General features: G+C 36.4%; 1 protein-coding gene across 1 annotated transcript in view; it reads left to right on the forward strand.

Moving 5' to 3' along the window:
• Positions 1-24,045, forward strand: part of SPECC1L (sperm antigen with calponin homology and coiled-coil domains 1 like) — a 70,301-nt gene that overhangs the window by 41,824 nt on the left and 4,432 nt on the right. Inside the window, exons 10-14 of the mRNA XM_067307378.1 lie at positions 3,071-3,161; positions 5,038-5,121; positions 6,965-7,121; positions 10,756-10,858; positions 23,676-23,792. Of these exons, the coding sequence (XP_067163479.1) occupies positions 3,071-3,161; positions 5,038-5,121; positions 6,965-7,121; positions 10,756-10,858; positions 23,676-23,792 (552 nt within the window). The remainder of the gene's footprint in view (positions 1-3,070; positions 3,162-5,037; positions 5,122-6,964; positions 7,122-10,755; positions 10,859-23,675; positions 23,793-24,045) is intronic.

A 24,045-nucleotide genomic window follows, 5' to 3' on the forward strand; every position in this document is an offset into this window, starting at 1 on the left:
AGTGAAGACTGGAGAGTGATGAATATAAGACCAGGAACACAGATTGCAAAACATCTTTACTAATTTCTGTCCCATTAGTAGCCTCCATCAAAGGCATTTGACTCCTAAGACCTTTTGATCCTGTTACATTTAGTGTTGAGGGATTTGAACACTGGTATGGAGGACAGAACCGGTGTGTAGCAGTTAAGCTTGTTTTGGAATGTATTTCTAGTTGGAGGGAAAGAAAAGCTACTTAAGAAAGGATTGGTAGGATGCGTACATGTTTGATTCCACATCACACGTGTCTTGTTTTGTAAGTAAAATGAGGAATGGCCAATCTGCAAATTCATCAAGAGCTCAATCAAGCAGAAATGTTTCTAACACTTTTAAAAATGCTTCAGGAAAAATTATTCCCCAAAAGAGACTTGTGCAGTGCTACTGTATATAGATGTTGCCAGTTGGAACTTCATAAACATATTAGCTTGTTCATTTTTCTCTGATTTTCTGAGTATTAATCACTACATTAGTCCTCATCGTTGAAATAGTAGGATATTTAATAAGAACTAGCAACAACAAAGTTGAGTCCTGTCTAGAGTGTCAACAGGAGCAAAACCCAGAAAAGCAAACACTTTGTTTTATAACAAGGAGACAACTTAGATATGCAGCAAGTTATCAGTTGAGTAATACCGTCACTTTCTGGCAATATCTGTAAAGGATGTTTGTTTTTAAATGATACACGGAAGTTAAGAAAGTGATAAAGCTATATGGTTATCCACACTGTGCCTGCTTTTTATGTACCTTCGTTTCCTGACTGAAATTCTATCTTTGTAATGACAATCACAAAATGAAATGTTTTTCTTTTAACTTCATTATCTTCCTCTGTTGTGGTCCTGTTTCCTTTTTCTTTGTGTTTATTTTTGTTTTTTTAATATTTTTTAAACAAAGACTCACTTTGATATGGTCCTTTATTAAAAAAAAAAGAGAGAGAGAGAGAGAGGCTTTTTCATAAGTGGGTGAAGTGAACTTTAAAGGTCAGGCAAATCTGAAATATCAATTCTTCTGGGAAGCCATTGCAGGCAGTTTTTTGTGTGGCTTATTATTACAGTCACATTCATCTGCACATTTAAAGAAATAATCTTTGTACTGTCCATGCAGGCTTTTTGATATAATAAAGTGATGAAATATTTCGTGCTTTTTTTCTTTTTTTGGAAGCTAGATTCTTAGTTGCTGACAATTGTTTTCTCTGATTGATTTCTAGCACAAAAGCATGATTTGAATTTGACTCTAAGCTATAAATAAGTAGCCCTGTAATCCTGCCTGTGCTGAGATGCTACAAAGCATATACTGTTAATTTTTTTTTTTTTATCACAGTTTTGGGTAAGTCTGTCTTGCCTATGTGATTTGGCTTGAGAAACACGTGACTTTTATCTTATGTAGATAAGGCTCATTTAACCTTCTCTTCTAATCTTGGTCCAGAGAGAGGCTGAAAGAGTTCTCAGGATACATACATTACTGGACTGATTATATGATTAATTATAGGAACCTAATAGAAAGGACAGGTAATAAAGAAGGTAGCCTGTTTGCAGTAGGCTCTTTGAAATGATAATTTTTTGGAAACAAATGCGGATGGTCTTCCCCAAGTCTTCGATGATTGAGTATGAGTTTCATTGAGCGTAAGGGTAATTACTGAAACATCTGGTTCACTAGTGTGCAACTAAAATATCTATTTCAGTGTTGCCCAGTGGTTACTAAATTGTGTACAAGACATGGATGCATCTGTAGTCATATATGTGCGCTTTAAGCTGTTAGAAGCCATGCATTGCTAAAAATTTTACATTAAACTTACAAAGAAGAATAATAGGAAGATAATTTATATAGTTGTCCTAGCAATAATCTGAAGTCAAATGAGATGTTTGTCATTCAGAATGAGAGGAAAAGCCTTCATTAAACAGTCTCTAATGTGAACCATACAGTGAAAAAAAATTTGAGTAATCTTCTAGCTGTGGTGTGGACAAGTAAAAAAGACTATTTAAAATCTTTTTCTCTCTGAAAAACATGTCTAGAAGTTTTACTTTGTATAAGTCTTATTCTGTTCCACTTCATTCATATAGGTCTGACTGCCTGGAGTTTACTAAACAGTTCTGTTGGAAATAATAAGGAGAAATCCTCTTAGCTATTATTTTGTAGGTTCTTCAGCAACAGGAACAAAATACAGTGGAAAATTTATTTTTATCATTAAAATAACATATGTAGGTTTCAAATCTGCAAAGCTGGTGCCAGTTCATAATTTCCTTTTAGAGTTAGGACAGAAATTACATTGACTTTATAAAGAAAAAAAACAATTGCATTTGTATTTTATTATTTATCTGACAAACACTTAACAATATCTTTTTTCAATTGTTGATAGAGTATCTCAGTTAATTAGGCGTTAACAAAAGCTGTTGACATTCTGAATAAAGAACACTTCCCCCCCCCCCCCCCCAGGGTTTTTCTTAGTGATGAGTCGTGGTGTTACCAACCCCCAATATCCTCTCATCCTAACTTTCCAGGAAAAGCCATTAAGTTGTAAAGGCACATGTTAATGATATAAAACAAGCGGTAAAAGTTTGGCTACATATAGGTGGATGTATAAGGTTAAATAAACATATCATGTTTAACTGGAACAGGTTCATACAAACAAAACATAAATGAAGGTGAAGATTAACACAAAAACTGCATCTGGTTTCAATTAAAGGCATGTAACTTCACAATGTTAATTTGCAACATTGGTTTTTGGAACAGGTTTTTAAGAAGAAGTAAAATTTAAAGTAGTAAATGTTACATCAATTTATGGGGGGTATATATCTATATCCGTATATAATGTGTATATATATATGTGCGCATATATATTCAGATTATGAAAAGCAACATGTAAAGATGACCCGTTTCACTAAGTATTTTCGCTATGTATTTTTTAAGTTCCTTTATTTTTAATTCTTTTAAATCAGTAATGACATCGGATATCAGAATTTATAAAATTTATTCTGTAATTCATAGTTTTACTGTTTATTTTACCTTCAAATTAAGTGACATAAGTGCTTTTCTGTTTCAGAGGCATTCTATAAGTGGACCAATCTCGGCTTCAAAACCCCTTGCTACTTTGACGGACAAAAGACCAAGCTATGCTGAAATCCCTGTTCAAGGTATTCATTCAAATTCATTTAAACTCTTCTAGTAACAATATAAATTTTGTATTTGCTATCTTTTAGTATCCAAAGCATCACCATGTTATAAACTTTTTAAGTAGAATATTTTAACTTTGTTATATTTTAATTACAAAATGAGAAACAAACTTTGATTTGTTTGTGTTTCGTCACATATGGTGGCTTATCAGAAAGATGCTTTTTTGGATTTTTCAATGAAGCCATGATTGCATCCTGATGGGCGTTCTGGCAGTTTTTAATGTTTGTATAAACTCAGATCATTTGCAAAATCAAAGCAAGATGATGCTGGGGTTGTGTCCTGCTACTGTTTTCCGGATCTTAAAAATGCAAGTCTCTGAGGTTATGTATTGTGTGATGGGTTTCTTGTTTGTGTGTTGGGGTTTTTTTGCCTGCCCCCCCCCAACCCCCCAACTGAAACAAGGATGATGGATAACATTGTATTGCATGTCAATAAGAAAATATAAACTTATTAAGTATAAAAATCTTCAAGAGACAGATGAAAAATTGCATGGAATTTAATTGATTGTTGATTTATCCGTTTCCCAATATTTCCCTGTTCTGCGAACTTTGTTTTGTCTCTCTAAACACTGTTCACAATGTGCTCTTCCTGTAGGAATGAATGGCTCTCATGTGTTGGGTGTAGCTCTCTGATTTATGCCTGTTTTAGGTTTTTTGTAGATGTTTCTCAAGATAATCCCCAAATGACTCCAGCCTGTATATTTCCTCTGTTTGGTATTCCTGAGGTCTGGTGCTTTCTAAAGTTTTTTGTAGCACTTCATAATAGTCTGTATGTGCCAGATTTCCTTCTTGCTTTTGTTGAATGCATATTGAGGTTATTTGTTCAATGCAGCTGGAGTTTTAATTTTAGAATACTTTGATATTTTTAGCAATATTGAAATGCCTTTCCAAGAAGATAGTTTAGGATTCTTTAATTGTAACAGAGTTTGTGGGTAGACACAAGCCTTAGACACAAAAAAAAGTGGTATGCTTTATATAGTTTTTGTGTTTTCATTATAGTCAGTTAATGCAAGAGCAGGGCTGAATTGTGACATAAAACACGCCAGACAGAATTCCTGTTTACAACTGTACACATTTGAAAAGTATCTTTGTGGCAGTATATGTTTCCTATCTGTCATGTTCTAATTAATGAATTGGATCTCACAATTTTTTTTTTAAATCTCATTGTTCATTTTCATACTTTCTGTATTCAGGGTACTGTCTTCTAAGTGTTTTTACAGCAATGTAGTATTTAAACGTTTTGCATGCAGTTTAAGTGTTTTATTTGAAGGAATATTTATTTTAAGGGGTGACTTTTGTTAACTTAAAAAAGCTAATTTTGATTTAATGTTACAGAAAATGGAGTTTTGTTGTAGTTGGATTTTAGTCATTGGCAGTAGGCAGAACTGATCTTTCACTACAATATGTAAAAACACCCTTTTGCCGCCACTGCATGGGCAAGATTAAAAAGAAAAAAACACACACACACGAGGTACAAAGCAATCTGCTTTACCAATCAACATAGTGAATGACACATGCAATATTTTTGGCAGTATGCTAAATGGGAATCCTTGCTCAGCCTTGTGGTTTAACAATTCATTTTTAACAGATCGGGGCAAGTGGATTAGCAGGAGAGGCTTCAGGGAAACTGCACTGAGAAGGTCATGATGTATTCATAGCGAACTCCATTGGTAACCAGCAAATTTTAGGCCTTCTTTCATGTGGATAAAAACAGTTGCTGTCAGTAAAACAGACAAACTCATTCAGTAGCTGGTAGATAATATTCATGGCTTGTACCTGAATCTCTTAGATTTAACTGGAATCTTTTGATAGTGACGTTTTCTTTTTCTTTGTCCAGAACACTTGCTGAGAACATCTTCTACCAGCAGGCCAGCATCATTGCCCAGAGTACCTGCTATGGAAAGTGCCAAGTCTATTTCGGGTAATGTCACGCTATCTAGACGCCTAATAAAAGTAGGGACTCTTCATTTCACTGCTATACTTGCAGATCTTACTTTTTCAAGAGAGAACTTTTGTGTTCAAACCACCAAGCTCTTGTCCAGAACTTTGGGTATTTTGAATGTCTTATTTTTTAGTCTGTAAGTTTCCTATTGGAATATTTTAGAGAAGAGACTTAAGCCCAGTGGTAAAATAATACTGTTTTATCTCATCAACAGATTTTTTTTTTAATTGCTTTTCTAGTGTCCTGTCTTACTGTTACAGGCTTGCATCAAGATATCAGATGGATAAGTATGAATCACATACGTAACAGGTTATTTCTATGTCATCTTTCCTTGTGTTAAAAATAATTTTGGCATGCAAGGTATATATGACGGAAGAAACTATTCCTTGCTGTTACCTGTTACTATGTGGGTGTAGGTTTTTGTTATTGCTGTTGTTTTTTAAGGCAGGGAGGGAGCCAGAAAATATGTTCTCCTTCTCTGATCTATTTCATTTTTATTTGTGAATTTTTTTCAGTGGTGGAAAAAAATAACTGCATCTTCTAAAATGGGAGGAAGATTGTTTATTTTACATAACAAATGAATAATTATACGTTAACTAATGCACGTAAATGTATTCCCATGCTCCATAGCAAAATTTCCACACGTTCAATAGGATAAAAGAACGTTTGCAGTAAATCATTTTAAAATAGTTGTTGTGACTGGCAGAACCTGTAAATATTTTTCAGTGTTACTTTTAGTTAGTGTTTACTGCGCTTTTGATAGTGGAATTTTAAAAACTAGACTTGATAAATGCAAGTTTATATAGAGCATTAGTTTACTATCAAGCTTATGTCCTAGGGTCAGCCGTGGTTTCTAAAAACAAATCTTTAAGGTTTACAGCCCAAGTAGTGTGACACTGTGAAAATGGTACTTTCCATAAACTAGGCAAAACCAATTTGAGAAAAATATTAAAAAACAAGTCTGTGTTTCAGTTTCGAGAAGAAAATGTGTTTTAGATTATTTTGATTTATGTCCTACAAACATCCACCCAAAAGTGTTTTTCCCAACTTCTCGTATCTGGTATTTATAAACTAATGTACCTCCCCCAGGCTGTTGGAAAATAACTCTCTGAAATATTTGGAGAGTTGTATATTTGATTTGCACAAATCTAAATTGTAGTAACTATGTAGATGTAAAAAGCAAAATTCATACTTTTAACTCAAAACTCTTCTGTATAGAGGAAATGTAGCCATTCTGAATTTTGATGTACAGAAAATTATTATTATGCTTTCATTCAAAAAAAAAAAATCCTGTTTGTCCTTGAATAAGTTGAAGCAATCTTTTCTCTGTGGAATGTGAATGAATGGTTTCAGGTCAATCTTTAAATTTGCCTGCTGAAAACATTCAGTTAATATCCAGAACATCACATAGATGCCAATCCTTGATTAAAATTAAGCGGGATAAGGCAGCTGTCATCTCTAAATTACTTTCTGCTTCTTAACTACCTGTGCCTTAGCAACATAAGAGCTTGGACTAGAAGAAAAATAAATGATTTGGAGTTAAAATTCCTTCCCATTCATGAAATCACCCAAGTGGAAGTAGTGATATTCCATTAAGATGCATTCATTGCATTTTCTTTGCTTTAGGATATAGTCTTTATCATAAATGTTGGTGGTGTATTTTAAGTCTGTGCAAAGTGTAAATATCAAGAATAACATTGAAGCGTGGTATTGTATATGGGTTTCTATGCTTGCTTTGTGAATTAAATACTTGTCAGATAACAGGAATGAGTTTAAAGGTTTTCTGTTTGCAAATGATAACATATGGGCATTTTTCACTTAGTTTCTCGAAGAAGTAGTGAAGAAATCAAACGGGATATCAGCGCACCTGATGGAGCATCTCCAGCCTCTCTCATGGCAATGGGTACCACCTCACCACAGCTCTCACTCTCATCTTCTCCTACAGCATCAGTCACCCCTACCACCAGAAGTCGAATAAGGTAAGATCTTTTTTGTGGTACACTAAAATGTGTTCATTTCATAGCTATCTACCTGCATGTATCTAGTATATAGCACTAAGCTTGCCGATTTTACTGCCCTCCGTGCAATAATGATCCTTAGTAGTCTTTTAAGAGCTTCGGGAAGTGTTTTCTGCAGCTCGGTATGTATTTTAGAAATTAGACAGAAGGTTTTTTAGAGTTTATTAGGTCAATACCAAAACTTTATGCTTCACCAGAAAACCAAGCTAAGATATGTCGCTAAATAATAGCATCACATCAGCTCAAAATACCATGAAGCCAAATCTAAGAAATGAGCTACAGCATGTTGAACACATCTTTGTTTTGGAGTGGCTTGGCCCCATGGAGAACATGTGATAAACTTTAACTTTAGTATTCACACCTGGAGACAAAAAGCAGCATGACTAGGTCTTAATTCCGGACGTTGCTAAGTCTCCTAAATAGCCATGAGTGAAAGGTCCTGGGTGATGTGTCCCTCCGATGAAATCATAATGCGAGTCTAAGTGACAAATGGCCAGACACTCCCATCTCATTAGTAAAATAAAAGGAGAAGTCTGTGATAAATTTAACACTTTTCCTATCTGTAGTCAAAGGACTTCAAAGTATTTAAGTCTCACGTTATGCAAGTGAGGTATGTACTTAGCCTTACTTCATAAGATTGGGAAACTGGTAGGCAATGGTTAAATGACTTTCTCAAGACCATTTAACATTGAACTTCCTGACAGACCTTTTGTACGCCAAAAATATTAAACCCTTAATATTCTGAGACATTGCAATATGTAATAATTACATTTTGAAATTGTAAAATTATTTGTAGCTGTGGATGCTATTGAGAACAATGTTTTCCCTGAAATCTGTTGAGGTATTCCTTACTGCTGCTCTCCTTTCACTGTGCAGAAACTTAATTGAGCTTGGATCTGCAGGTACTTTACAAGCAGCAATGAATATTGTGTGTATTAGCACACGAATTTAGTTGTAATTAGTTGTAAATAGTTGTAATTATGGAATCATAACTGTGCTGCCAGAGCATTGACTGAAATGCTAAGCACTATAGGAAGAAAAATTGTTGCCAATGTAGCAGTAGAATCTGCAGCAGTGGGTGTGAGGTGATGAATGGCTTCTTTGGAATTGTCCTCACAGTGTCGGTGCTGGACTTTAATTTATGTGATTGGGTTTCTCTCTTTTCCTACCTTTTTCTGAAAGTTGCTGTAAAATGAACAGTTATTGCTAAAGTTCATTAAAACAAGTACTTGCAGTTTGTGCCCTGTTCTAGCTGAAAATTTGTTGGCTCTTTGATTTGAAATGCAGTTGACCTAATATACTTGCTTTATAAGATTTATGTAAGTCAAGCCATTCCTCATTGTCTCCATACAACTTACTTTAATTAGTTTCCTTCAGCAGCGTTTTCAAAACTGTGAGAACTTGATATAAACCATGTGCTTTTACTGGAATTTGAGAACAGGCTGTACAGTGCTCTCATGGCTAAGCTGTATGTTTAGCGTGAAGAGGGAGATTTTAATTTGAGTTCTTGTATGTTGTCACAAATCGTTGCAAGTTATCTCTGCTCTCTGTTCTGAAATTCTCGTAACATTGCATAATCTTCATTGTAGAATGAATATGCAATCCCATCGTCATTCATTTAGGTCACCTTTAAACTAATACAGCAGTTTGAGTTGTTGAAATCTTCACAGATTTGAGAACCTGAGTACATAATTTCTTGATGGACCATTCTGGCTGTGTGGTACCTGTAAAGTTTAGATACGGTAACCTATTTTGATCACTTCTTTCATATCTAAAATACCAATTAGCAACTTCCTTGTAGTGTTAAAACTCTCTGAAATTAGCACTTAAATTTGAAGATTCATATTGCTGTCTTTCATACTGAAAGACACTCTACTGTTTCCTGTTTATTGTCCTGCTGTGCATTTTTTTTCATGGGTGGTTCAAATGCCACCTATTGGCATCTATCAAATACTGTCACATATTTCTTTGCAGAGCTTTGAGATGTAGATGTAAGGAGCTTTTGATCTGTAGTACAGTGAAGACTGGCAAAACAAATTGCAATATGTGTTCTACGACTAATCTTAAGTATATTTCATTGCATGTTGGCGCATGACTGCTTTTGTTCACGTGATGCATGACAGATGCTGCTATCCAGAACAGTCGCTAGTGTTGCATTGATAGGACACATGCACAAAGAAATCCGCTTTCCATGGATGCTCTTTTTTCCCCCTAGCAAGACCTACAGAATTGATACCTGTAAGTCTGCAGCAGATGACCCACTGGAATACCATCCTTTTTCCCCACCGCCACCCCCTTCTGTCACTAAGTGGGCTGTAAACAACAAAGAGTTAAAGATTTAGGAATGAATGTATACAAACTATATTTCATGTTGGAAATATCCAAAAGGTTTAACTTACAGTAATACATTTGTGGATATTGTGAGAATCTAAATAGAATTATTTCAAAAACGGCAGATGAGGAAATCTTTGTAGTACAGATTCACTGATAGCTATCTTTATTTTAATTTTCCAAGTAGAAACTATTAAAAATAATTAGAAACAACCGTTGGCATACTTTATATCCAGTAATTAAGCTCCATGAAGGTATGATACCTAGTGTTTTTTTCAGAGACTGTTCACTACAGTGTCTCTAGAAATGTGCACTGAATCGTGTAACTAGGCCACTACAAAAATTATAACCTCTCTAATTAATATAGTGGGGGTTTTTGTTTGTTTGTTTTTTAATCTAAATGTTTGTTTCTGAAGCCTGGTAAAGAGATTACAATGTAAGACTACAGTGACAAAGTGGCCAGTCCAGATAGGATCATTACTACCTTCCCCGATCTTTTCTCAAGCAATAAAGATTTTTTTTTTTTTTTTTTTCCTTCACCCACAGAGATCCCAGCTTCTTTGGAATGACTGAGTATAAATTGAGAAGTTTTCTTGTATTCTTTTTCTTATTTGTAAATACATAAAAATGACTTAAAATAGTTTGATAGACAGGAGATGAAATTGATTGTTTTTATTTATTTTTTGGGAATTGAACATTCTTGTTGCAAAAAAAGTGAATCATTATTGCCGGTATATCAAATAGTAAATCAAACTAGTTTTCTCTCTCCTCCTTTTTGAGAACTCCAGATCTCAGGCAAACGTTCTGTAGTAAGTGCATGCTGCTAATATTCAAACTTATTGTTGTTTCAAGGTGACACTTGTAATCAGCCATGAGATGCAAAAGAGATACCATCAGTTTATTCTTTTTCTAAATACAAAGTAAAGTCACTTGAGTTAGCTTAATGGTTCAAGCTGGAACTTACCACATTCTGAGTTGAATTTTCTGAACTCTTGGAAAAAATATCATTGGGATTGAAAGACCTAGAAAGAAAGTTTAATTTGAAGGGGAAAAAAAAGATGATTTGCTAATGAAAGAAATTCTCCAAAATAATTTAAATCACTAAAGTTTCTCCAGGTATTTGGATGTATTTTATTTTTCAGTCAATAGTGCTGCATCTTATTTCTTTCTTTGAGACAATAATTTTTTTTTAAGCTTTTGCAGTTATAATTCTATCGCAAAATTATTTTGCGAGCTATAAGTTACTCTTCTCCCTTGTTCCTAGGGAAGAAAGGAAAGATCCCTTGTCCGCCCTAGCAAGAGAATATGGAGGATCCAAGAGAAATGCCTTACTGAAGTGGTGCCAGAAAAAAACAGAAGGATATCAGGTAACTGGAGAGCTGTTTAACATAGCATACTTTTAGCTGCAACACATTAGAATCTGCCAATGGCACAAGGCAGGCAGCTCCACAGTTCACTGCATAGATTGCAATGGAACTGGTATGTACTGTACTCTCTTCTTGGAACATATGCTACGAGTCCTAACCTAACGTTCATAGCTACTTAGTCACTTTGCTGCATGTTGTAAATGTCCTTTTTTTTTCCTTCTTAAGGGGGCAGCTGACCTCCCATTGAGGCACTTCAAAACAGCAGTTTTAGAGAGTGCACTTTGAAACTGTAATGTAAGATTAGCAATGTAAGGTTTTAAACTTATGTCTTTCAAATGCAGTTGTAACACTTCTTGGATGTGAGAGAGTTTTTAGTAGCTAATTAGTCCAGTTTTATTTGGATCTTTCAGTGTGATCCCATTTAGTCTCTATTTGGGGACAGTCTGTTTTGTGAAGGTTGCATTGTCTTGCGCTTTGCACTTGGCTTTCTAAGGCAGTTCCAGATTTTTTCATTTAGTCCAAATGTTATCAGAAGGTGAAAGAACTAACAAGATAACTATCCAGAGTTCTCCTGATTACATTATTTTTTCAAAAGAATAGTGGCTTCAGCAAACTAAACCAGGATGTTAATAGTCTGACCGTGATGTTTTTGTTTGGTTAACTTGTATTGAAAGTGTTTGGAATTCCCAACACAGTCTTTGGTTTAAGAACTTTACTCTTTCCATGGCTTGAGACTCACAATGCAGGAGGAAGTTAGGAGCCGCATAACAGGATGGTCACCCATCCATAGGAAAAGCAGTCTTTCAGTACAATGGACAGGCTTGTGGTATAAGCCCTCCCCCCTCTTCCTGTGGCACGTCTAGTACTAAATTGTGCTATTTCTGAGAAAAAGCTTCTTTGTGGAAAGAGCCTTTCTCCTTCCCCACCTTTTTAAAAAGGCAGGATGTTATATTTCTTTATAAATCCTCTAATTCTGAGTGCAAAAATATTTTCCCCCTGTTATCTTGAAATGAAAGATGAACTTGACAGCTTCCTTAACTGGTTAGAAAAAATAATAGAAAATATTCCAAATCTTTCATTCTATATCTGTGTAGAAAGACAAAGTCATTCTTTTGTTTATATTGGTTGCTGCTTATAATTACTCTTCTTTATTTTTATAAACACTAATAGAAGAGTAGGTAGTTGCTTCTCTGATATCTGTGATACAGTTCTCTGCTTGTGTTGTTACTGCAAAGCCATAGCATGTAGCATCTCTAGAACCAAGGCGCGCCTGCCTTCTGAAGGAGAAGGCTAATAGGAGGAAGTTGTATGAAGTTGACTTCTGAAGTTTTTTTTTTTCTTTAGACATCCTCATTTTTCATTTTTCTGTACAGAATTCAATTTTTTTTTTCAATATCACCTGAAATTTAGTTCTGGTTGAACACCATGTTAGTGGTATTCTAATATTACAAATATAACTAGCATTGCATTCATTATGAATAGTGTTTATTCAGCTTTTGGGGATCTCAACACCACTATCAATACCAGATAAGGATCTCTTTTTGGAAATAGAAGCTTCACTGAGCCTAGCTTTTTTATTAATTCTATGTGGAGTAAAAATGACATGCAGTAAACAAGCATCACAATAATGAACTCTCCCTTCCTCTTCCTGAATCCTACTTCAAGAACTGTAGCTCTCTTCCTACTTTTCGCTCCCCCAGATATTGCCAGGTTACCTTTTCTTACCTCCAGCTCCTCCTAGTGTCCTTATATTCCTCCACAATTCCCTTTTATCCCCAGCATCTCCCATCATGATAACTTCTACTTTTCTCCTGTACCACTGCCTGCTTTTGTTTGGCTTGCCAGCGGCCAGAGCCAGCACATGCTTTTCAGAGCTACCTGCAAGCTCACTGACCAGCCTCTGAGCTGCTGCGTGGGCCAGGCGCAACAGATGAGTCCTAAACTTCCCTACCTCAGTAGTAATAGGAGCACTTTCTATGCAGTCACCAATTTTAATCTTGTTAGCTTTTATTTATTTATTTATTTATTTATTTATAAATATAATAGGCTAAAGGAACAATATTTGCAAATAAAGTCTGTAGCAGGTTCTAAAGCATCCTGGAATGGAAGAGTATAACCATGATATGAAGGGGAAAAAAAAGGCAGGGAGGAGGTCCTAGAAGGCTTTTGTTTCACTATAGTTCCTTTGTTAATTTTGTTGTAATAATGTTATATCAATTTTTCTAATGCAAAACCTAACAAACTACTAATATATAAGTAAAACTTAGTCCTGTAAGCCAGCATCTGTTGAGTATAGCTTTGCCAACACAGACATGTTTACTTCTTCACCACTGCCCAGCAATAATCAGTTTCTATGGTCTTGTTTTCTCCCTCTAACTGGAGATGGCTTCTCACTCTAACTGCTGCAGTTTTTATGCATATTTGTACATAAAGTATTTATTTTTAAAAAGTTCAGCTGTTGGTATTTCATAGAGCAGATCGAACCATGCACATTGAATTAAAGCCCTATTTCTAATATAAAACCATGTTTGCTCTTAGAATTGTTTTACCTCTCATTCTTGTTATTGTTTTGCAGTGGAACTGGAGAATAGTTGAATTTCTGGTTTATGCATAGACTAATAGAGATTGATCAGACATAGCCAGACACAAATATTAATTAAAAAAATTGGTTTTAAGTGTCCAGAGTTATAGGTGAGCTGCCAATGGCTTAAAATGTTAAAAACAAAACATGATGTGGTTGGCTCACCATCACTAAAGCTGCAGCATATTATTGAATATTATTCTCTTTGAAACCTAGCTGAAATTTTTGAGCTGCCTGTTTCTTCAATGTGTTGAAAATAATACAGAAAGAGACCTAAGGTCTGCACTATTTCATAGGGAGAATGTTTCCCATATTCACATGATACTTGTGGAATATGCTGTAACTGCTTTCTGTAGCTAGTTTTGGGGGTTTTGATTTTGTTTTTGTCTGCTCAAATGAAATGGAAAAAGAATAACTTCTGCTCTCCTATCCCCTCCAGGAAATTACTTTCAAGCTTTTGATTAAGCGTCTTTAACTCTGTTCTAGAGGCTTGAAATTTTGTGCATGCTAAATAATTTAAAGAAGTTAGCATGGTGAAGCTCTAATTTCAGCCCATTGTAGTTGAAGGATTTTTTTAAAGCTCTTCACACACATTGACAGAAGTTTCTGCTAAACTGCACTTTCCATCTGTGACAACACATAATTCCACACAGCAGAATTTCTTAGTTTCTGTGGTTTTATGAAGATAGAAACATAAGCTGTAGAAACACCTTCAAGGTATACAGTGAAATAAGTTTGCTGTGTAGCTGTCATAGCAATCTCAAGTCTTTCCCTTTTGTGAATATGTTATGATAAACAAAATACCTGACCTTGTTTAAAAACTATAACAAATTACTTCATTGGGCAGTTTGGATGATGTATTCAAGCAAATGTGAAAGGAAATCAATGAACAGATTTCCTGAAATTTTGTAGTCATGAAACAATATTTAACTGTATTTCCAAATCTAGCGCTGGAGAATGGTGGTTTGCAGAACTAACAGCAGGCTGGTTCTCTGTTAACTTTCAGCTAGACTCTACAGTCTAGACAGTATTATGTATTACCATAAAGCTAGCGAGTTTAATTATATTCAGGTCTGAACAGATCCCTAAGCCTTGAAAAAGCACAGTTGCTCTCTTAAGATTTTTTTTTTTAAGCATTTAGATAAACTAGGAGCAAATCCCCATTAATCTTCGTATGAACAGGCACAAAATACCTGAAATTTGATCATATGCTTGCTTTGCTCAGGATCTGACATACTGATTCAGAGTTCAGAGCCAAGTGGTGCATTTTTCAGAAAGAAAAGAATCCTCCTGGCTCCTCTAAAATATCTGTAGTGTCATAAAACTGTCATAAATTCCAGATATCTTCAAAGCATAAAGCAATCCCATCCAGCTGTTACGGAGCATTTACCCTAGCTGGAACACAGCTACTTTCATTTTGAGTAGACAACTAATAAAAGTCCAAAAAAGGATGTGAGCATGCATGTTTCATGTTAAGAAGGGAACCAATAAACAGGATACGCATATCCTTTACCCTTTCTTATCTACAGCAATATTTCAATTTATTTTCCATTGTTTGTCAGTGTTCTGAGAGATAGTTTGCTTCCAGAAATCTAACACAAAAAAACAATTGTCACAAGATAGCTGCAAGAATAGACTATTTTTTGCTTTTCTTTAAACTTTCCACACCTCATTGCTAATTGCAGATACGCTGGAAGACATCCATAGTTAGCCTTGTAGTACCTGTCTTCTAATTAGTAGAATGCTGCTTTTTCTGGAAAGACCGCCTAAATTTTATCTCCTGTACAGATCAAAGCTATATCTTTTCATAAAACAAATCAAAATTTATTAACTACATAGCAGAAACAAACAAAAAGGATTTAGTGTTTTATCAACCTTTAGTTTTTGTATTTTAAATACTCCAGTGTTTGTTTAAATACTCCACCAAACACAGAATTTGGTGACGCTCCTGTGCTCCTTTGGCAATAGGATAATTACCTTTGAATTGATTGTGCGATATGGGTACAGCTGATCTGAGCCCTAATTAAAACTTTTGAAATGAATGTTGTTTGATCAGGAAGCTATAAAATTTGTTATAGGCTTAAACTATAAAGTCATTTGTGGCTTATGTTCAGTCAGTCTGTGGATTATGTTCAGATTAACATGGTGACCATGATCTCTTGTGAAATGAAACTGTCTAGATAAGAATCTGACTTTTAACACAGAATTGCTATGAGACTGAGTTATTTTGCATGAGCTATGTTAGAAATAGCGGTTTAAATCAATGGTTTTGAATTTTTATCACTGTTACTGCAGTAGGTAATATAAAATTGCTAATATGTATCTGTAGTTGTAACTGTTCTTTGTTTTTGAAATGGAAACTTCTTTTTTAGGAGTCCAGTATTTGCTTTGGAAAGAGCACTGTCTCCATAAACCTGGAGAAGTGTTTGGTATGGCAGAATGGAGAAGAAGGGTTTTTTTGGGTTTTTTTTTTTGAGGATTGGAGTTCATTCTAATGTATTCTGTCTTTCTGCCTTACAGAAGAAAAAAAACAGGTCTAACAGATAAATACAGTATATCAAAACGTCAGCTATTCTGTATGCATCAATCAAAAGACAATTTTACCTTTCCTTAAGTGCCATTCCCTCATGTTTCTTTTTTCTTTCTCCATTTATCCCCCATTTCATTCAAGAAAATAAAGGCTTAGGATGCTACCCAAGGCTATAAGATTGGGCAGGCTAATTTTGGTTTAAATATTTTTACTTTCATTCAGGTTAACTTGCAAATGAGTTGGTCAGGACAACCACGCAGGAGATCTTCAGCTGGAGGCGCTGTGTGGTTTTGGTGTTGTTCAGTTACAATACTAGTTGTTCTCACTGAGCTTTTAGAAAATTGCCTTCCTTTCTGGCTTTAATTAAGATGGCATTCCTAAGAAGCTAAAATTCTTAACTTCAATAATTAATCAGAACACTTATTTTGTCATTCAAACATATGATATAAATACAAGTCTTATTCTGTATACTTTTGTATAATTACATAGATTGCAGCCTGGCTGAGTATGAATACATGTGTATCTAATGTTAGGCTGAATGCACCTTTAAATCAAGAAGTGCTTTAATTTGTACTCGAATAATAAATGTAGAATAGCAAAGCTAAAAGTACAAGATAGTTCCGTTTTTTAAGCCTGTTCTTATACATGGATATCTTTATCAACACCAAGCTAGATTATATTCTACTCTAAGTATTATACTGACTTCGAAGAAGTGCAGAAAAAGAGGACAAGACTGTGCTTACTTCAGCCTGTGCTCGAATAAAGATTGCAGGGTGCGCGCGCTTTCCCTGGTGCTGTCTGGTTGATTCATCAAGGCAGTCAGGCTGCCAAAACACTTCTCCTTGTTTCAAGCTGTGGTGCTCCAGCCAAAAATCGTTGAGTTAAGGAAGGACGTACTTCCTTTTTCTGTTTGGATTGGATTCTGATACAAGGGTAATGTCAACTTGTTAGACTTAATTATGACAAAATTTAGAACAAATTATGGAGCTGTGTGTATCTCTGCAAGTGCTTTGAATGTTAATGTCTGAAGCTTTTTTTTTTTTTTTTTTGAGAATGGCTGCCGCTTTTATATGTGTTTTTTATTTTTGGCTGAAACTGAAAAATAACATGTCTTTGGTATGGAATGAAACATGAACAGTTGATATTTAAGGCTCTTGATGGTTTATATTTGCCATTTATTGCCTTCTCAGCAGCTGGGAATGAGGAGGCAGTAGTTGAAACTGCTGTTAAGTCTATTCCAGAAATACTTTTACTTTCTCACCTACTGCCAAAAATCCCAACAGAGTTAGCTTTAATCCAGGCTTTGGGAATCGGTGCATCCTGATTCAGTGGGGAGTGGATAGCAGTTTGCACTGATTGCAAGAATGTCACAATTGCCAGAACATGGTGCTACATTCAGCAAATTCAGGGAGTTGTCAGTAATTTGCATGTCCTAGTCTTTTCCTCAAGATTCAACGTTAGGCTTTTGCTGTCTGGAGCCTCAAATAAGCCAGGTAACAAGCTGAATCCAGTGCTAGTATTAGAAGCAAGTCGCATTTTGAGTAACACCACGTAGAAGGAGAAGGAAAAGTCTTCAAGATTTGGTTTCCAGAAATGGATAGTGTGCTGTGCTGTACGGTCTGCAAAAGGTGCAGGTGGAAGCACAGAGAGGAATACATGACTGGTCAGACCGCTGAGCTGGGGCGTTGCTGCCTTTCCTCCAACAGGAGTTGATCTATGCGCTTTACAAGAATCCATCTGGTGGGGATGGACCCAGCTGTCCCCAGTATAAGAGCCACTCCTGCCTACCCCCAGTTTTACATTTGGACTGAGACTTAAACCATGAGACATGATAACCTCCCAACCTAAGGACAGCTCAGGGGGGAATTCTAGTATCAGCACATGCTTTACTTTGCCAGGCACAAGTCAGAAAGACCTTTCCGACGTGACCTTTGGTAAAGTGTGGGTGAAAAAAGACCTCAGTTTCCCCAACAGAAGAGTCAACCCTGTCTGAGAGAGACTTAGATCAAAATGAAAGGGAAAGCAGAACTCAGATGATACCATCACGGTTTCCATCGAGTCTTGTCTCGTACCGTACCTGGAACATTTAGCACTGCTCTTGAAGCACTGCTCTGAGCCTGTAAGTGGAGGTGTGCAGTAGTGCAGTTTTGCTAGATCTCAGTGACTGTTAAGACATGTATGATGTCTGTCTGTCTCCAGTAACAAGTTTTGTAATTGGAAGGTGTTACCAGGAACAGAATCAGCATTCCCTTTTTTTCTTCCATCTTTTTTGTCTTTAAGGTAGGAGGATTAGTTTATATCATTTGTCAGTCTCGAATGATATTGTTCCCCTTTACCTACAGAAGGATTGCTGATGCTGGCTCTAATACAATAGAAAGACTTTAAGGTAAATATACTCCAGAAAATCTCTCCAAAACCAAAAGGGAAGAGTTATCTTTTAGTTTACCTTTCTAATTTTTTATGGACTCTGTCTTCTTTTTTCATGTCTTTAGAAGCTTTTAAAACCTTTTTAATAATAATTTTTCTGAAGTCTCAAAGCTTAAACCTCAAGTCTTTTTTTAACAATTGAATATAGTATAGTACAGGATCACATTAATGCTTTTGCTTTCTCAGCCCATTTATCATTAACTAATACAACAGAGACATAGACACATGTTTTTGTTTTATTTTCTCCATGTCCTAAGTCATTTGTTAGCCAAGTTCAGTTAGGATGTGGGAACCTCTCCTGCTAGTGCAGAGCAGGGGCTGGAGAAATAGCCCCCGCTGTGCTATGCAGTATGTTCCTCTGCTCAAACTCTAACATACATAGTTCAGGGAGATTGAAGACAGCTGTGAATATGTCCACTGATGGAATAGTTAAGCAAATTTTGTTCTTAGTTTGTAACTACAAGTTAGAAACCATGGTTTATATCGTTTTTAGCTGTGAATTTTTCTGAAAAAGATGAACCACTGACTCTAATAGTTAAATTAAATCTCTTCTGTTATAATCAGTGAAAATACTGTTTTTTTAAAAAAGATCCTGTATTAATTTAGAATGCAAAAAGCAATGGGAAACAATTTCAGAATTTGCACTACACTGCTAAAAATACTTTCAAATTGTAGACTCGTAGAAAAGTCTAGGTTGGAAGGGACCTCTGAAGACTATCTAGTCCAACCTTATGTTGAAAGCAGTGCATCCTTGTGAAGAGAGCACCACAGTCTTCTCTATAATTGCCTTTTAGATATTGGAAGACTCTGATTAGATCTCTCCAGAGCTGTCTTTAGGCTGAATAAACCCAATTCTTTAAACCTTCATTTGTCAAGTTCTCCAGTCCTCTAATCATCTTGGTAACACTCTGCTGGACTCTCTTCAGTTTTTCAGTGGCTGTCTTGAACTGGAGGGGGACAAAACTGGATACAGCGTTCTAGGTGCGGCCTGACAAGAGCCCGGCAGAGTGGCAGTCCCATCCCTTCATCCGCTGGCTTTACTGGTGCTGCCGCAGCTCGGGGTGTGGTTTGCTTTCACCGCTGCAAGGGTGCGATGCTGACTCATGTTCAAATCCCGTTCATTTACAATTTAACCACTACAAAATTTCAGCCTAAGCTGATGGATCATTTTATGCCTGTCACATTTCACCCTTGTTTCAGGCAGAATTTTCTTGTTCCTTTTTTGTGTGGGGCACAAGGCAATACTCATTTTGACATGACTGCTGCTGCTCAGCTCTTTGCAATTGAACAGGAACTTGAGTCATGCTTGAAATGTAACTGGGTGTGGATGCCCCAGCCTGTCCCCCCACCCCTTAAATGTCAGGGACTATCAAATTTGGTCGGTTTCGTATGTATAATGTTATGTTCTCTCTCATGCCGTGTCTCTAGAAAAGACTTACAAATGCATAACTCTGTTTTTCATTCCCACTTGGTAAGCATTTTCCACAGAGCTTTTTATAGCAACAGCCTATTTCTTAACTCCTTTTGTTAGAACTGTTTTTTTTTTTTTTTTTTGTGAAAATCTCTCCCAAACACTAGAGGTGATTTCATTCCCGGCGTTAAGTATTGAATGTGAATAGGCAAGGAATGATAAATTTCCTTCTAGTTTACCTATCTCTAGAAAGGCATATTCCTCATTTGACAATTTATCTGAAAGTATGGCCTTCAGTTGCTTTAATAATTTGTGGTCTGAAATGGCTTGAAGAAAAATTCCGGATTAGATTCCAGGAGAAGAATTCTCTTAATAGAGCCAATTACTTAATAGAAACAGTAACAAAGAAGAAATTATGTCAGAGATTTTAGGCTGATATTCTGTTTACCGTCAATTCTTTGAGAAATAAGAGCTTAATGCAAGATTGATTTCATTATACTGACCAAGCTTTTTCAAAAGCCACAAGTAGTTAAAAGCATTTGGGAAATAAAATAGTGCTGTATTTAAATATGCCAGTTATATGCTCAAAGCCCTACATAAAAAATTAAATTTTCAATTTAAATGACAAACTGTCCAGTTTTTAGGCTTGTTTTTTGGTGTCTGACCAATATTATACTTTTTTAGTCTGAGAGGTAATCATCATTCATAATGCTCAGAGCAATTGGAAACAGAAACCAGTCCCTTTTAATTGTTTCCTTCCGTTGTATTTAATTTGGCTTCTCTGGGTACATTAAGATTCTTGGATGATGGATTTGTTTTCTGTTTGTTGTCTTAGTACTAAAAGCTAGACCCTACAGAAAGGTTTAGGGAAAAGAAGTATTCCAAGTTCTTTTTGAGAACCAAACTAAATTGTATGTGAACGTGTTTTAAATAGTCCTTTTTTTTAATGCTTATTTTATAGTCAAAATTCAACATTCTACTAATGTCTAAAGTGAAGTTTTACATTTACAGAGCTATAATATTTAAGGGAAGATGATTTTCTCTTGTTTTAGTTTGTTTTAATTTTCAGAGGGACTTTGTCCCATCTGTTTTCCGTGTCGTTCACTGAGGTGAGGGAATATTCATATACAGCTACGAAAATTGTCCCTAGAATTCGGAGGTGACGTCCTTCATCCACAGGGTTAAGCCTCACGTGTGGGTTCTCGCAATCTCATGCACATCGTTGCAGCATTCTGTTTTCTAATTTTGATGAATATGTTCTTGCCTGTTGATACCCATGCTGAATACTGCTGCAAAGATCACTTTTTTTAGTTCATTGATTTAACAGTATTGTATATTTTTCTGCTTCTCCTTTCTTTGTGTTCCCTCATTTCCAATATAAGCTGCTGTTCTTGCTTTAAAGGCTGTGTACAACCTATCGTTACCATTTCATCTCTCTCATTCAGTACTGAGATACCATCTGTGTTTATGTGTTGCTGGTGTTCAAGCTCAAGTTCTTAAATTTTCAAATAAATACTCCTATGCTGCTTCTGAAATATGTGGAGCAGCCTGGGAGAGTTTTTCCCTGTAGCCAGCCACAAAACCTTATTTTCCTTCAGAATCCTCGTCACAGTTCCTTGCCGTAATGCCTAAGGTGGGTATGACATTAGTTGATGAGCTGTGACTAGTGTCTGTCATGCAAATATTTACTCTATATTTTCTTTATTTACTGCTTATCAGTATTTAAAAAACAAAAAAAACCCTTACAGTACCTTGCCTTACAGAGCTTACAAACTGTATTTTATTTGTATAGTGACTCCTGGTCTATGGTAAATAGAGTATGTTCTGCATCCCGTCTCGTATCACTTGGCCCTCTTGGAAGTAGGGAGAACATTTCAGCCAAGGGGTGAAAACCAGGACAGAGATTTCCTCCCTCAGTAGATTGTATGGCAAAGGAAATCTAATCATTCGTATTTGATTTTTATAGCTAGGCAGCCACAGGTGACTGTAACAAGGAAAAGCCCCTCTCCCTGTGTTTATCCATCGTGCTGATACCGGTGTGATCCGGAAGCAGAGTCCCAGGCATTGCCCGTTACAGGGGAGGGGGAAAGAGCTTTTCGAAAAGCAGCTTTGTGAATAAGACACGAGTAGCAGGAACTTATTGGTTTTAACAATATGAGCTGCCCCCTTCCCCCCCATTTTTTCCTCCTAAAGTCTGGTGCTGTGTGTTGTATTTGTTTGTCTAATTTAAGTAACATTGAAGAAGTCTTAACCGAGCATTAGTTTAAATCCAATTTCCTGCCTCTTTTGAGGAGAAAGGAGGGAGAGCAGTTTTTTTCCCTTTTTTTTCTTTTTTTTTTTCTTTTTCCCTTCTTTCCCACCCCTGTGGCTTGAGGAAGCTGCGCGAGGAAACGTTCCCACAGCCCAGGGGTCTCCAACAATGACGCTTCCGCTGCGAGCAGGCCCTGGGCCGCAGGCGAGGTTCAGGCCGCTGCCCGGGGGCGTTGTGAGGCTGAGCACGTACGCTTACGTCACCCTAGTTGGAACCTGCGTTTTTGTGGACTTTGTATAAAAAGCGCTAAAGCTGAGCAGGAAGTGGAGATTTCCCTCGCATTCTTCTAGAAGCTGCGCTGAGTTCTGTTCTTTTCCTCTCGCTGGAACGGATTGCAGTTGTTTTTCATTTGTAATCCAAATCATTGGCTTGACAAGAAATAACTGCATTAGTTCTCAACCTGTTTGGCACGTGGCTTCCGTGCGGATTTTTGTGCCAGAGGAATGACTAGTTTTGGTATCTTGTCAAAGACAGGTGACGGCGATTAAATTGCCGTCAGGAGAAAGCCTGACTTGCGTGTGACTGGAGGCCTCAGTTCTTGTTGCATTAAAACTGAGCAAGCTGAGGAGGGGCATCGATTACTTTCTGCTTATGCCCGGTTAAGAGAGTTATATATAAAGCATATTCACATTTCTCCATAGAGGTCTCAGAGGATAAGCTGTTGTTGTTCCGGGTTGGCTCTTAATTAAAGTTTAAACTGAGTGCTCTCCATCAGATGCATTAGCCTCCTTAGCATTGTTTGGCTGCCAACAGCCAAGCGTATAGTAATTTAAAAGGTTACTGAGGAATCTTGTTCATAACCCTTTTGGACAAGGCTGACTCTTTTTACTGTAACTTCCTATGCAGCCTTGGGGAGTGAGGAGATGCATTTACTGCTGCCACCGAGTATCCGACTGGAACTAAAAGCTCAAGAGTGCCAGCTTTCATTCTTCACTTGTATCCAAAAGGCTTGATTCCCTGCCGCTGTTGGGTTAAATCTGTTGGAACATCTTTATCTGCGACTGAAACATGAGTTTTGTTTGCGATCTTGTTTACATAAGTTTCTGTACAAAAACAGTCTGTTTAGAGAAAATGCGTGTCGGCATCAATTGGAAATTTTGCCTGGGTATTAACTCAGTAGAAGCAGAAAAGTAAAATCTTACATTCACAAAGATATTAGCACTTAGTCTACTTCAGGGGCTCCAGAAGGAGCTCGGCATACAGCTTTGCGGTTTGTGTAGGTTTTTATATCTTCGTGGGTACAGTTGTGCCACATCTGTGCTCTTAACATCCTCTCTAGCACAGTTTTGTACATCTTTTACATACTTTCGCATGCATACTTTTATATCTACGTACTCTGTACATCTTTTGAGCTTAATAGTAGCTACCTGCTGTAATTAATACACAAGATGACTGACTTGTCCTGTTTTTTTTTAATCTCAGTACTAATGGATTTTGGTTTCTTACTGCAGAGTTCTAGTGTTAGGCTGTTCACTTTTTCTGATTTCTTCAGCAAAGGAAAAACAAGCACTGACAGATCAGTAAACTATGATTTTAACTTTTTTTTTTTTCTTCAAGAATATCGACATAACAAACTTCAGCAGTAGCTGGAATGACGGCTTGGCTTTCTGTGCAGTCCTCCATACGTACCTCCCAGCCCATATTCCATATCAAGAGCTAAACAGCCAGGACAAGGTACAGTATTAAAAATCCCATTCTTGGAACTAAGAGACTACATAATATGGACTGATAAAGAAGAATGAACAAACTTACGTATTTAAGTGGGGTTGTATGTGGGGTTTGTTTTAATTTTGCGAGGAATTGTAACTGTACCACTATAAACTACCTTGATGCTATTCTTATTATAATCTTTTACTATAAGATCACTACTAGGCTAACCAGAACTTTGGAACAGATATAAGAAAAAATTAATGGGAGGACATAAATT

Source organism: Apteryx mantelli, chromosome 17, assembly GCF_036417845.1.
Source record: "Apteryx mantelli isolate bAptMan1 chromosome 17, bAptMan1.hap1, whole genome shotgun sequence".
NCBI classification, from domain to species: domain Eukaryota; kingdom Metazoa; phylum Chordata; class Aves; order Apterygiformes; family Apterygidae; genus Apteryx; species Apteryx mantelli.